This window comes from Tubulanus polymorphus, chromosome 6 (genome assembly GCF_964204645.1).
Source record: "Tubulanus polymorphus chromosome 6, tnTubPoly1.2, whole genome shotgun sequence".
Classification (NCBI taxonomy): domain Eukaryota; kingdom Metazoa; phylum Nemertea; class Palaeonemertea; order Tubulaniformes; family Tubulanidae; genus Tubulanus; species Tubulanus polymorphus.
In genome coordinates, this window is record NC_134030.1 from 2,299,890 (window position 1) to 2,316,373 (window position 16,484).

Genomic DNA, 16,484 nt, shown 5'->3' on the forward strand with positions numbered 1-16,484 from the left:
TCATGGCTACCAGTTGTTGATATCGCGTGTTACAGCAGACTCACGGGGTTTGAACGTTTGTGCGCCTGCAGTTTGGATTGATTAAAATTGCATCATTGTGTCACAGTCCTTTTTAAACCATCGCGATCAGTCGTCATAAATCGGGAATAGTTTTTATTAAGGAGGATTTAGTTGATATTATAACCGCTCCGTTCTGCGGACTTCGCATGAGTTTTCGGGGGTAAATCTTAAAAGGAAAAGTGAGTTTGAATCGTTAAAACAACTTTTATTCTCAACTATTTTCAATAACTTGAAATAATGGCTGAAAAACAAGACGCGAAAGAGAAAGAGAGTTTAAAAACGGCGGCTCTTGATTTCGCTAATGAAACAAACTTCCACGGAGTGAAATACATCGCGCATTCGCCAACCTACTTCACTAGGTAAGTAGCTCATTCTCCAACCTACTTCAGCGCTAGGTAAGTGATCTTAAATTAGGTGTATATTTTTTATTAACTGGTTCGATGTTAATGAACGAAACTGCTGGGCCAATAAAAGAAGACGCTATACCCAAACTTAGATGCGAGCAATGGAATCTTATGAATGGCATATTTATCGGACTTGGATTGTATATCGATGCCGTCATTTTTCTAGATTCATGTACTTTGTATTTCTAAATCACTTATAAATATTTGTGATGCGATAAGAAAACGTGAAATCCAAGTCATTCGTCTGATAATTAGTAATTAGGTTATTAAAAGTAGAAATATTCGGACGCTCGCTACCATATTTCTTCGATGTAAAATGAAATAAAAATTAACCCGAAATTCATAATTCTGTTCCGCTTCACATTTCATTTTAGACTGACGCGGATAGAAACCACTCGAAATATTCATAATTTTGGGATTCGATGATTTGTATTTTAGTTATGAGGATAATATTCTACAACAATATTTTGTACAGCGTTGAATTCGGGTTTAGAAGGAACTGTCATAGAAATAGTAATCATTCCTGAAAAGTTCAATATTTAAACAAGTAAAACTTATAACACTATATAATTAAGATTTCGCGCCCTCTATTATCCTATTGTTGATACTGCAACCCCTGAGCTGCTGCTGGCAATCAACAGCTCAATAATAACCGACTCAAAAGGAAATTTATAAGGTGCTCCACGGACGATCGGTCTTATATCTTACATATAGACACATTCCCATTGAGGCTTTTATAATATGATTCCTTGTTTCTGCGCTCTGCTGAGTTTAAAACTTGACGCGGCAGGCCACCTATCTACCCTGTACATACATTACCTTTTTTGAAATTGTGATCAATTCTACCAACAGACCCGGAAGCTAGAATTGAACTGGACCCAGTTCCACAGTTGTGAGTTAAAGTTAACTCTGAGTTAAGGTTAGTTCATTTTCAATGTTTTAACCCAGAGTCAAATCTTAACTCAGAACTGTGGAACTGGACCCTGATTACTAATTCTATCATATTTACAAAAATGACCCGGCCGCTGCGGAGAAAAAAGGCATCATTTTTGATTTCTACTCGGGCACAGACGGCTTTTCTATTTCTGAGGGACTTGGTCCTTAGTGAGAATAAAGACGCATGAATTACATCAGAGTTCATTGTTTATGACCGTATCTAGAAAACCCTGTCCATATTTCGGGTTGGTTTAATATCAAATCAATTAACTTTAACCTTTGAACCTTTGAACCACTGATTCCGGGTATTCAAATCTTCACGAACCATGAATTGTAGAACTGCGACATGTTGTTCGGATGATTGTAAAGTATCTATTCTAATTGTAATATATTTCAGGTTGATTTGGTTGATTTTATTTTTGGGTATGACTGGCGTGCTTTGTTATCAGATATATGACCGTACCACGTATTATCTGTCGTGGCCTGTAACTTCTGATATAACAGTGGGAAAACCAGAAACAGGAGAACTCTCATTCCCTGCTGTTACTATCTGTAACACTAACACTTTCAGGTAGCCACTTTATTTCTTTTACGAATGTTGAATTAGGTAAAATAATTAGTAAAATGTAGAACTGTAGACTCAGAACGTTAGCGAACAGGAAATATCTATCAACGATATTAGTGTCAGAAATCTTTTTGAATTTTCATCGGCGAATAATTCATTGACTTTATCAAAACGATACAATTCAAAACATTGATTCGATTTGTTACAAGTAGATTTTATGATAAAATTGTAAATAAAATAGACTATGATTTTCCTCACGATTTTTTAAGAATTAAAACCTATAAAACTGTCTTCGTTTAAAGGTTATCTGATGTAGAGGCGGCCGGGTTTTATGAACAGATATCAGGATTTTACAGCGATGAAACCTACAACTCTTCATCATCGACTGTCGTACAAATGGATTTACGTTATTTGATGTTAAACATGAGCCACAGAATGAAAGATTCAATCAAAGAAGCGTCGTTTCAATCTGAATATTTAGATACGAATAATTTCACAGCAATATTCACTGATTACGGCTTGTGTTACAGTTTTAACATCGACCAATCACGAAACGTTTCCTCATACGGAACGGGTAGGTTTTAGAAATTTGAATATCAAGAACAAAAATGTTTATTTCGAAAGGGAATCACAGGTGAAAAATCAATATTGATATAACCAAAAATACACAAAGAGGATCTTCTTTGTGTATTCTTATAGAACGTATACCCGTAAAACTGTGTCAGAATTCGCCAAGTCAAAGCTAGAAAAAATATTTACTATACGTGGGATTCGAACCCGATGTGATGCGATGACAACAATCCTAACCCTCAACAACGTCCGATGAGGGCTTCTAAAAAACGAGGAATATTATCTCATTTAGAATCAATTACGGATAAAATGAGAGTAAAGATAAAAAGGTGGCAAAATAGGAAGTACATGGAATTGATAGATTTTTATAAAATTCGCACATGCAAGGAAGGACGAGTCTAGCGCGCTGACCATTCGGCCACAGCCCATCAGCACTTTACTAACGATAGAGGGTAGCCATAATAGAAAGAACAAATGATAAAACACTAATCTATCTAATAGATATGCAAATAGAAAAATGCTAAATGAAGTTTAATGAATATTCATTAGGTATCGCATTCGGATTGAGATTATTGATAAATATGGAAACGTATCAGACAATGAGCGGTGAACACAAGTCATCAGGATTACGAGTTCTTGTTCACGATAAAAACGAAGTTCCTCGAGTCAAAAACCTGGGACTTTTTGTGCCGGCAAAAATGATGGCCGTTATTGGTATCAATACACTACAGGTAAGGATGAACTTAACATTGTTATTGAAAGTGATTTGTTTTTAAAAACTTGAAGAATGAAATCGTCATTTGTTTTGAGAATTCCTTTAGAAGTGCTGTCTATCATCTGGGGCCAGTTGCACAATCGCGCAAAGTTGTGCAATCTCTTAAAGCGGATCTTAAGTTGTTAGATTGGCTATAGAACTTAGATAGTCTTAGACTGGTCTTAAATCTAGTTTAGAATACTTAAACGTGTGATGGGAAGTCAAAACAAGAAAAACATAAATTGATTTTTCAGACGACTGAACTGCCATATCCTCACGGTACTTGTAAACATGGCGTCGCTCCGTTGGAAACGTGTTTAAGACAATGTCACATTAGAAAAGCTGCCGATGTTTGTCAGTGTTTGCCTTATTACGCGGAACAAAATCTATTCGATGGATTGCCTTATTGTAGCATGATCAAAAACCGTGACTGTATGCAACTAGAACTGTGTACGCTTTATTCATTCAAACATTTATTCATATTTCTATCTGTTCAACTATGTAAAGCTACACTTGAACCTCCGTAACGTATCTCCATGAATCGCTGAATAACCATCAGATCAGATTTATAAATCGCGTGCAAAGTGAAACTAAACGATTTGTGTTATGTACTTAGCAACGACACAGTAAAAATAGAACGATTTTAGTAGAATACACAAAATCAATATTCTGTCAGTCTGTTAAACTTCTTTTGAATCTCCATAACAATTTCACCATGAATCACTAATTGTAATCATCGCTATGTTTTACTATCAGAACAGATACATTTGTACACGGAACTTCGGACATAGTTACTATATGATTTGCATTAACATCACTGTGTTCAAAGTTACAGTAAAATAGAAAAAGTTTGGTAGATTAACAAGTTTTAGATTTAATTTCATTAAATGTTTTTTTTGTTATTCATTTCAGCCGAAGTAAAACGGAATTCATCAATTTGTAATTCACAATGTTCAATTCCTTGTCAGAAAATCTCATACGAATCGCAAATCAGTTATTCGTCGCTATCGTCTTATATGGCTAAAACAATATCGGCTAAATACAGTCATGAAGAAACTCTGGTCTCCGACTATCAGACTTCAATGGACGCCATTCATCGGGTCGACCCGAAAATAAAAACCCAAGACCTTGAGATAATCTCACAATTCAATAACGATTTGGTCTGCGTTAAATCACAGATAAATGATTTGGTAACATTTTTGAAAGGTAAATATGATAGAGTCGTTGATGCGTCAATTGATGTTTATGACGCGTTATGGACCATAGTCGACGAATTGGAAACAACCAAGAAAAACTATATGAAAGTATCAGCGGTTGATCGAGTTGAACCGATGATTCTAACTCCGTTAGCCGAATTCAGACAAGCCTTAAAGTTAGAAGTTCCAGTGCTGTTAGATGTGATGCGAGATTATTTGCTATCACAAACAGGAACGAGAGATGAATATCTGGAGAGCTCCGAAAATGTATTCGATATTTTTGAACGAGTTTCCGACGTTCAACTCCGAGTTTATAATGAATTCAATGACGTCTATTTGAATTTGGTGGAAGAAAACGGAAAATCAGAAGACGCCGACCCCATGAGGCGTTTTCCTGCTCAGTTATTATCTGACGAACTTGGAAAGATTAAAGAAACTCTGGACCAACTATCGGATAGGACTGACGCTATGGCCGCGGGTTCAAAGACAACTACTGAGAAAATCCAGGCTTTCGACTCTCAACCACCGACCGCGTACGAATGGACAGAGTTTGAAAATTCGATTCAAAACTACACGAAATACGCGAGCGATATCGGCGAAACAGCTTTAAACCTTTACGATCAACTCGGGAATATTCTTACCAAAGTGCAAAACATGGTGGCTAAAACTAACACTCATCAGTTAGCTATAGACTTCGCCTACACTAAATTGCTGAATGCTCTAGAAGAGATTCAACCAAGTCAACCCGATCTACCCATTGATATTGATATCGATCTGAAAATAACGATGGACAAAGCGGACAAAAACTTCATGCGACCTTTTCAAGATGTTACCAACAACGGTGACGTCATAGGTAGAATGACAGACGTTCTAGAAGCGTGTGAGAATATGTATTATATTGATGACTTGCTGTGGGATCTGAACGCATTCTTAACGAATGACTTTCCTAAAATCACCTCGGCCTATCAGGAACTTAAAAAGTAACGTATATTAAAATTTGTATTCACTTGAGTTTCATTTTTCCCATGTAACAATGCTGTTTTCTGGCTTTCGGCAATTTTGAATTAAAAAATCCTAAGGTTAGAAAATCAAGATCATTATTCTTTCATTTAACGTTTATCAGCTACTGAATCTTTGATACAGGGCTTTTCAATCCGCTGATGTATACTTGAATGATAAAGTACTTTCGACATTTCCATCAACAAGTGAAATAGTAACTCGAATCATGCCGACAATAGAAAGCCACGTTAGCAAAACCAAAGCCCAATCTAAACGCGTTATCGAAATGGCTCGTGAGCTGAAGTCAAAGCACAGAAAAGTAACTGAATCAAGAATTAAACTGATTGAACACATGGCAGAATTCAACGAATCGATACAAATCGATGACTCCTTCATCCAGTAAGCGAGAGTTGGGGATATTTCAAAAAGCAACAAAATTAAAATCTACTAGTTTTCTCTTGATTAAGACCTGTCTCATTTCTTCCTCAATTCAACTTTCAGGAACAATTTTGTTTATGTGAACGTATTCTTAAGAACGATGGAAATTCAGAAATTGTCGAAATCGAAAGCGTACTCTTGGTTCTCATTGGTTTGTAAGTAACAAGAACAAATAAACATTTCTTTCTTTTCTATTAGGTTTAGTAAATATACACCAATCAGTGATTGATATCATCTCTACGTTGTTATCTATATATGAAATGCATGACCAATCAGTGATTGAAGTTAACTTCCGATTGTTGAATACATATTTGATTCATGTTTCATGGTTTATTGAAATTAATCTATTTTACGATTCAATTCAGTTTTCATTAGAACTATATTCGAGTAATAAACCATTGGATAAAGAGAATCCCAAACTCAAAAAAGGAAAACGAGACCAAAAAGGTTTTGTTAAGTTAATGATTCATTTTCCACCTTTTGATTATATCAGATATTTTCATGAATATTGAGATGAATATTGAAAAGTATCCGATATATAACCATTAACTAAAATAAACCATTTCTTTCTTGTTTTACTTTGCTGAGTTTGTGATTTTCTATGTTATATTTGAGTAATATTTGATGTTGTATTGAACAGGTGATATTGGTGGAACTGCCGGATTGTATCTCGGTGCGTCTTTACTGGCGCTCGTTGAGGTTTTATTTTTCGTCGGGAATCAAGTGATCAATTCATTCACGCGAGCCGGAAACAAACCGAACGAAGTTAACCAACATCCGGACTATGTTGTGAGAAAGACCCAGGTGATCGCCATGTAAAACTCAAACTGATAAATATATTTACGATAATAAGTTATATGCGAACCATCAGTAGATTGCGCCTTTCCTGCCCTCTGCGCCACTAGGACCGCTGTAAATATTTCACCGAGATGACAATCAAGGAAGTAACGATGAGACCGCTGTAAATATTTCACCGAGTTGAGAATCAATGAACTCGCTGGGACTCGAGCTGTTGGGACTGATGAAAATGTTTCACCCCGGTTGACAATGGAATAGACTGAAAGTTGTTTCTACTAGATTCTAGTAAAATTCACTGACTTGTGAACGAAGAATAGGACCCGCTTTCAGAAATAAAAACGTCACGATTAATTGACGGCCAATATGACGTGTATTAACAATTCGTGAAGCATCCTGTGGGTAATGTAACGTGGATTGTGACGATATACTTGAAATTATTATATCTTATCATGGTTTTTGTCGCTTTGTAGTCTAAACCGACCATGTATTTCATTTTCATATTTTTCTAGTTTTAATCGCTCGAATAAAGAATATGATAATAGAAATATAAACATGTATTTTGTACATATGTCTTTCCTATAGTCTGGACAGTTACCGTATTATCTGTTGGGGTTTCGGTGTCTCGAAATTTCGAGACATTGGGATTTGATAGAATACTAAATTTTGTTAATTATGTATTTGTCATAAAAGTATTCTTCTTTGGCAATAAAGTTTACGCGTGGCGGTGCCTGAGTTAAAGCTTAAGATAATTTAGTGAAATTCAACTGAAGGTTTAATGAGATAGGAAACGAAGAAACTTAGGCGGGCCTATCCAGGATTTGGGACCAGAGATGTGGGGCTAATCGTAGAGCGGAATCCTTCCGTCTGACGTAATGAAAAACAAATCTAATTAGGAATTTATTTACACTCCAACCATTTCCATAGAAAAATAATATTTACACAATTACAAAAAAAACCATTATGAGTTTTCCGGTTTGCTCGGCTACCCGTACTGGCGGGGTAGTCTAGAGAGGCTAATGAAAACCCCGGTTTGCTGAACCACCCCTCTTTGCGGGGATGCGGTATGATGTTTGATCTGGCAGTTTCAAGTGGTTAATGGCTGGTGCTTACAACGATGCTTATTACTTCGTGGTACTAATACGCTCACCGCGTGGGCTTCGTAGAAAGACCACTACCTGTGGTGGCCTTCCCAAATTTTAATTGTCCTGTCCGATTTGGTTTCATCCAATTGAGAGACTGCCTTTTCCAGTTAGGGCATTTTTGGATCACGTCACTCCAGGAAATGACTTAACGCTTTTGGGCCCCTTCGTCGGTTCCACATGTTTCATTTGAGCTATAGACCACAATGGTGACACCATGATGGTCAGTAACTGACCAATTGAGATATCCCCGAGTCTGAACACTTGACTTCGAATTTCGGAAATTTATCATGTAATGTTTGTTTTCAAACTACTAAGGAATCATCATTGCAAATTCATCACTGACCACCAATGACCAATTCAAACTTCTCGAATATGAAAACGATATACCGCGTTATGGTGTCAAACTAGAAAGGATTCGCCATTGAAAATTCATAAATTGACCATCACTGACCACCACTGACCAATTGAAACTTCTTGAAAGAACGATATACCGGTACCGCTTTTGGTGTGAAACTAGAAAGGATTCGCCATTAAAATTCATAAATTGACCATCACTGACCACCAGTGAAACTTCTCAAATATCGTGGTCGAATTCGAAAGTGCTTGTCGTCGTATTGCTATTTCTAGAAACCAGCAGAAAGTTTTGCTACTGGTTTTGAATGGCGTTGATATGATGGAAATTTATTACCCATAAATGGGTTACACGTCTGGATCACAGCACCTCACTTGCCGCAGTGCGTTATTTTCACTGCATAGTAATGCTAATACATAAACTTTTTTACTACTTGACTCGAATCATCTGAACAGTACTGCGTTTGAAAACTCAACGAATAGAAAATGTTTGCGGGATGCGCCTACAAATAAGTTATAATAAGATTAATTAATCGATGCATGAAAAACAATTAAATCACAAGGTGACTAACACCCGTCTTTCACACCGTACTGTATCTTTGTACTGTATCTTTTTATTTTCACTACTACCGTAATTGACTATGATGTTTTCAAGTGGTCGAGGAGTATGGATGCTAGTTAACCGGGTGGCAAACACTTGAGATCGGCCGTCCCACTTTTACAGTATCTTGTTTAAAATGTTTTGAGTGAGCGAGGTTGGCTCACAACAGAAAAGCAGGTCACACACAGTAAAATTTGACAAATTCATAAAAGTTTTCATATCAAGTTCTAAACTAATTTTAAATAATCTAGTCATAGTGGGAATGAAAAACTGATGCTAGCGATCTTTTTTTGTAGAGATAGGGCCAAGATTAAAAATTTTAGAGACATTTCAAATTTTTTGAAAATCGTCAATTTTTATCCGATTTCGATGAAATTAGGACACAACATTGATGGTAGATAGCTAAACAAGTGTACGAAATTTCAGACTGATCCATTGACCATAGAAAAAGTTTTGATGTTGCCTTGGTACAATGAATGAGGCTATGTTTTGTTTATGTATACTGATGACTATAGGTATCAAATTACTGTTAATGTGCTCTGTGAGCTACACTAATTCACTGGATAACTCCTCCCTCTATGTCATTCAAAGATTCAAATTTTGAAGGAAATACCAACTAAAAAGCTTAATTTCTCGTAGAGGAGGGCCTAAAACATATTTTTGACTGCAGAAATGAATATATTACACATTAATACATATGTCTCACAAAAAGGAGGGTCCATATCGGATAACTGACAGAGAAAATAGGAGAATTCCAGTTTCAGCCGTTGGAGCTCTCCACTGCACTATTGCTTCATGGGTACTGCCATCTTTGACATTGATTGGGCTTTTATACCGCTAATAGCCGAAAGTCGTTGATTTATGTGAAATTTACATACAGCGCCACCCGTTGATAGTAAAACTAACCCGAGCAATACGGGTGTTAAGTAGATACGCTAGCAAACCGGCATTCTCATAATGCAGGAAATTATAGTATTTTAAAACACAACAAACGTTATTTACACCATACTATTTATTATATACATACTATTGGAGGTATATGGGTAAATCATTACCGTAAGGTGCTGCCGCTATGCTCATCGTTTGCGGATTTTTCATACACTAACATAAGTCGACCCTGGCAAGTTCAACTCACTGCCCACTGCACCGTACAGTGCTGCCACTACGTTCATCTTTAGCGGATTTTTCATACACTAATGTGAACAGATTCATCGCTTATCCTTGATTTTCATGATAGCAAGGTTGTTCACCAATTTAAGCTTTTCTTATCAGAAATACATAAATCATCCAGATCTTTCGTTATAAAGCGCGAAAGAATGTCACTACAGTCGGTTCTTGATATAGTTACATCAAAGGCAGTGAAGCAGCACACATTGACTGCCAGGGTATGTTCCTGTTAGTGTATGAAAACTCCGCTATCGATAAACATAGCGGCAGCACCTCACGGTGTAATAAATATTCGTATTTGTATTCGTATTCGTATTCGCATGGTCTCGCGGCCGGTGCCTAGTCGGGATTCGGATCGGAGTTTTTTGGGGTTTTGTACATTTTGTTAATTTCTTAATTACAACCCTGGTCACTCAATATTCTCTTATTACTGCCCCACTCTCTAAATTTCTTTTATCCTTTATTTCCACGATAACCAAAAGGCCAGAAAACTAATATGAATGGAATTGGAGAAATATATTTTGCTTAGAAATGTTCTTTAAAAATCTGTAAAAGTGGGGATGAAGTCGACGGAAATATCAGAACAAAAGACTGAAAATTGTCGTCGAATTTCTCTATACAGCAAACTAATTCTTAATGAATTTAAGTTTGCGATCAAATTCTTGTAATACATGTATAGCAAAGAATATGCGACCTCCCTCGAGGGGTTAGATAAATAAACGACTGTATTTTAACGAGTTGTAATTGCTCGTTGTTGATTTTTCGTGCGGTTGTCTTGAAGCCAAGTTAAATATGTATATACTCTAAAAGCAAGATGTCTAACGCGTTTTTCTCTATTTCGGAGAAAATACTGAGATATTTTATTCAAGGTCCGCTATGAAGAGTGTGAACCATGTTTTCGAAGTTATTAGAAATAGTTGTAAAGGAATTCTCAATGTCCGGCCACCAGTGAGAGTTGAGTTTTGATAGGATTGGTGTAATCATGACTACATGGGATAACAGCGACAAGGAACGAAAAGTTCTGCTATTTGTAAGTGACGATCTCTTCTCCGCACAATAGAGTAATAAAGTAAGTAACCAAGTCATGTGTAGAAAAATTTAAGGAAAAATATATCAAGATTGACAGTTTTCAATAGTTTATACTGTCATGGAAAGATGGCATCTTTATGCATTGAGAGACGACTCGTTTCTTTTCAGTTCTAAACTAAAAACAATTTTGTGTCGATCTAATGTTGATATTTAGGAACATTTCATGAAAAACCCCAGTTTTCGTAATGGAAAAACAAACAAAAAAATTATAGAATTAGAACTTTTAGTAGAACGATGACCACACTCAAACGTGGTGAACGGATAATAAGATAAAATCCCACTATTTACAGATTAAAAGAATTTAAAAACCAGAATTTATTTATTAAATCTAAAATATTTAAAAGTACTAAACACTAATTATTTACTCACTCACCAATTTACTCAATTAACCTGTCCTCCTCTGTATATATACCCCTGTTTTTAGTCTATTTCTCACACTGACGATGATCTCTAGGGTGAGATCGAAACGTCGTGTCTTTTAAATATTTTAGATTTAATAAATAAATTCTGGTTTTTAAATTCTTTTAATCTGTAAATAGTGGGATTTTATCTTATTAGAACTTTTAGTTTTGCAAGTTCAGTTGTTTATTGCAGTTTGAGTTGGAGTCTCGTAACTTTTTGATATCGTCAATCACATACAAGAAAATTGAAAGGAATTTTATGATCGTGAATTATCTGACATTTTCACCCAATAATCAATAAATTCCAGCTCACAAATTCTCGGCGCCCGGTAAATTGAGGCTAAATAAGCGTTAAATATCAGACGCCATTCGATCAGATATTGTATTGTATTCGTAGACATTGAAGAATCCACAAATGACAAGAAACAATGAAATGATTTCTGCGAGTTCAGTCTATACTGATTAATTAACGAGGAATTAATATAATAAATCAATTAACATATTATCAGATTTATAACTCGAGGTATCGAATCTTGTGTTCATCCGGTTACGTAATTTCAAACATTATTCATATTGTTCTTTAACTATTTGTGTATAGGGTTCATTGTTCGGATTGTTTACATTATCATAAAACGGCTGAAGTTATCTTCATAAAACGTCTGTCGTTTGGATTACGAGGATTAAGATTGATATTAGTTTTGTAAGCCGGAGCCTGGTACATTATATATTTACTGGGAAAGCATTTCTCAATCCAGAGCTCGGATATAACCGCGTGAGATAGATAGACAGTTTGAACTCACAGCTTTTACCAAGCAAATAAATACGAGGTAGGTTGAGTAATAATCTGATGTATTCTCGAATATTTTGATGATATTTCAGAGTTTATTTATCTGAATGTTTTCTCAGAGAGAAACAGTAATGAATGTTAGAATTTATATCGATATCATCATTGACTCGAGTCAACTCGAGACCATCAATGGCACTTCCATCGTTTTATCAAGTCGATGATCTATGAGAAATTATCTTCAGGATCTGGCGTGAACTCTACCCTGATAAATAGTTAATATCCAATACACTCAGACGTGAAAAACGGATAATGATACGATTTAAACCAATTATATACAAATTTGAAATTCAAATTTGAAAATGCTGATAAATGAATTGTTTTCTTTTGAATTCGTGTATATATATATTCTATAGGTTTTAATGACAATGATGAATTTTCACCATGAACACATTTTATCTATCGTTGGTATTCATTCACAAATCTTTCTTCCGTTCTATTCCATCATTGGCATTTATTGTTACCGGTATTTTTCACTCACGAGATGGTGTTTTTTGTCGATGCATTTGGCAAATGAAATTTCTTTTATTAATGTATAAGCTACGGCTGTTGTCAAGGTGCTATATCCGATAAACTCTAAACTGCGGTTTATTTCCTCCGAATTGCAATTGTTCTAGCATCATACAGTTTTTACGTATAAACAACCAACATTGACTAATTGACTCAATTTACCCCTGAAGGCTCGAGATAAACCGATCTATGATAAAGCGACGAGTTGTATTCGAATGTAATCTCCCACAGAAATCGTAGTAAATTACTGAGCCAGAAAAACTAGACACGGATCCAAATATACAGTAATTTGATAAAATAAAATTCCACAATAGAAATGAGGAATGAACTTCCAAATGTTTCCCTGAGCGAATTTTAGTTTATTTCATTGCTCTGAATATGAGTTACCTTTAGGAGCACTGGTGATATAACAAAATGATGAGCTATCCAATCAAGGAAACATTTTTGACTCTGAGTCTAATTGTGTTTAGCCAAAACGTTGCTCAAATTATATACACTTCTATTCAAGAATTTTTCATCTTCGACTGAATCATTGTGGGATTTCTCTCGTCATTTTGGACTCTATTTTTCATTCTGTTTGTGGGGTTTTGTATTATATTTTCAACTCGGACTCAGTGTTTCATCAATGGTTAATACGCCTGTAAATTGCCATTATAACCGGCTATGCCACCATCTCTTACAGAACTAATAAATAACCAGGTCAAATATTAAACTTTGGTAAATATTGCGAAGGATGTGACGTGTTTGACTTTCTTTGTAAAGGTCGATTGGGTGGAGAGAGGTTGTTTTAGTTGAAAGGTTCGCCACGGAAAGGTTTGTTTAGTTTTAATGTCGGTTGTATGGGTGCTCGTGTGCCCGCGTTAAGGTGACCTCGGAGTTCATTGTCCCCGTTACAAAATTGTTTAGATTGGGTGCAGTGTCGGGGACAATCCGAGGCTGATTCTTGTTGATAGAGTTCCCGCGATAATTCGACTGATGTAGAACTCAATTTGAATTCTACACATGATTTACTAAAAGAATAGTCTGGATTATAATAATCAATAACAAGTCATTAGTACAATGCTCCACTAATGACTTAAAATTTTTCTTAAAATCCATGAAAATAAGCAGTTTTCCAGGTTATCATGAATATCTGAAGGAAGAGAATGTGTTAGGTTGACCCAGGATGATGTCAGCACATAAATGATCATACGGATGAAATTCACACTATGATGATATTGTTTGACGTGTGCGGTGAACACGGAAATGGGAATCTAACCACAGTTCGGGTCGCTGCGAAACTGTCACATCGCAATCAGTGACAATTTAATAAACATCAAACAGATCTCAGATAACGAGTGGACGTAGATTTAATGAGACTATTGTCTCGACGATTAGAAATGTTATAATAAGACTTCCTTAGCCGCTGGTGGTGAGCAGCTGAGGGATATGGATGACAAGTAAAAGTCAAAGATTCTGTTACAATAGCCGCACCAGGCCTGGGGTTAGATTTAATAATATTTGTTGTATTTAGAGGATTGTATAGATTGACTGTAAGCCCACGGGCTGTGGCATTCTATGACGTGCGCAGATATTTAACAACTAATCTTTTCAATGCGGTTGTGAATTAACGTTTATATGAGAATTTTTGTGACATCTTGTTAGCAGTATTTGCCGATAGTCAACTTCTCTGTATCGCGAATTCACGCCACTTCGTCCCCTTACTGTTCGTCAATTAGGTCTATAGAGCCGTTAATTCACTTCAATCCACAAATATAAAAAGACTTCGCAATACACCGAAAATTATAGATATTTTCAGCAGTCTGGCTCGATACTCCAGAGTCTTTCCCTTTAAACAAGTCACATGTTACATGTTAAACAAACAAAGATTGACAAAATTCATTTTCGTACCGAATATAATCTATATTTACACGATTTGTATATTTCTAGTACCATAGATAGACACTTCATGCCCTAGTAAAGTGTTAAGGTTAGGTATTTAAAGACCGGGCGTACCCTCACTCGTGATTACACCAGTTAATATTTGATGTACTGTAGTTGTTTAATGATTTTCTGGTGTTATACAAAAAGTACACTTAATAGTGTCAACTACTGGTGCTTAGCGTCATAAAGTCACTACACACGGCGAATTACTTCGTAATCAACTTTAACGAATGCATAGAGTGCCCAATAGAGTGACATTCGGTAAAGTTTTGATGGATTTGGTTCATTTTCGGTTAAATCATTTAATAAGCGTCATTAAGATATGTTGGGAGTTGTAGAGAGGTTGCAATATTCAGTAAACGTGAAGACTGATTTTTGTGTGAAATGACAAGCTTTCGCTGCTAGTGCTAAGATAGTTTCATCAGGTAAATGAGTAAACAGGTACCGTGTAGATGTTATTAGGTATTACTCGTTTCACTACCAGTGTATAGAAGCTTCATCGGATAAATTAATGCCAATTATGAATGATACAATAGTTTAGGCAAATTGAGATTCCGTAAACACTGAACAACCCTGTTTTAGATAGTTTTAAAATTCAGACCACCTGTTCAACTGTTCTACGCATAACAGAATTGACATAAATCCGAAATTGATGATTTATTAGCTTGTATATTGTTACGTAATCAGTTATCACACAGAACGATCTGTTATCTTGCGTTTTAAACGACGGGATTAGAATTAGGTGAATTTCTGTATAGAGTCGACGGATTATCTCTACAGGTATTTGTTAGGCGTCCCGTGGATTAAGATTCCCTATAATCCGCAGCGCAATCTGCTCTAAGAGTTTGATGACACCGCGTCAGACAATCTTCGTTCCCGAAAAAATAATCTTCAAAACGCCTGACGCATGCGCAGTGAATACGCGGTGTCGGTACGACGCATGCGCAGTTTGAGTGAAACTCGGTGCAGACGACAGACGATCGAAGGAACTATCGTCACTTGTTCATCAGAAACACGACAGGATTTTATCATAAGTCTTTCATTGCATTCTGTTCTGAACATCGAAATATTGAAGCCGGTAAGTTTTAAAATTATGAATGATTATGATTCATCATTTCTAAATTATTGTAAACAAGAAACCTTTTATGGTTTTGTGACTCTCGGTATTAGGGCTTTAGGGTAAACGTCATATCCATCACGGTGACAAGATTTTTAACGGCACGAAACATGCATCGACTAAACATAACAGCAATTTGTGACTGAGTAATAATTATCATAGTTGTACCATTTTCAATTTTTTTTTCAAAGAATTGAATTTTAGCACTACTCTCTAAGTTTTTTTTCAAATGGCTCATTGAATTGAGTCTAAACATCACGACTCTCTTAGTTTAAAATGGCTTACAGATTGGTGTCTAAACGTCAAATACCGTGCTCATTTTTTCTTTACAATCGTGGTTTTCTTTAATCGTATTATATGGACAGCTTTTATCCATGGAAACTAAAATGTTTGTTGAATTTCGATTCCACACTAGAAGCATTTTAGGAACGCGTCAAATGTGTCTTGTTATGTGGGTTATGTGACACATGTGCGAAGTATTTCCCGCTATTACCAGTTATTGTGTGGGGCCTTATCGAGTCAAGGGCTATCAAAATGTTAAATCGCATTCTTCGGACGTCGTTGACTGTAGAGGGCAAATATTATACTTGTCAAAACGATTAGGGCACCCTTGATAAGA

At 36.0% G+C, this 16,484-nt stretch overlaps 1 protein-coding gene across 1 annotated transcript; it reads left to right on the forward strand.

The window, feature by feature from the left end:
• Positions 1-1,744: 1,744 nt before the first annotated feature.
• LOC141907152 (degenerin-like protein del-10) lies at positions 1,745-7,135 on the forward strand. Its single transcript, XM_074796726.1, has 8 exons — positions 1,745-1,971; positions 2,268-2,539; positions 3,085-3,266; positions 3,544-3,739; positions 4,202-5,465; positions 5,629-5,883; positions 5,986-6,077; positions 6,563-7,135. Exons 1-8 carry the CDS (start codon positions 1,826-1,828, stop codon positions 6,739-6,741), a joined length of 2,586 nt encoding a protein of 861 aa, XP_074652827.1. The 5' UTR covers positions 1,745-1,825; the 3' UTR covers positions 6,742-7,135.
• The last annotated feature ends 9,349 nt before the right edge of the window (positions 7,136-16,484 follow it).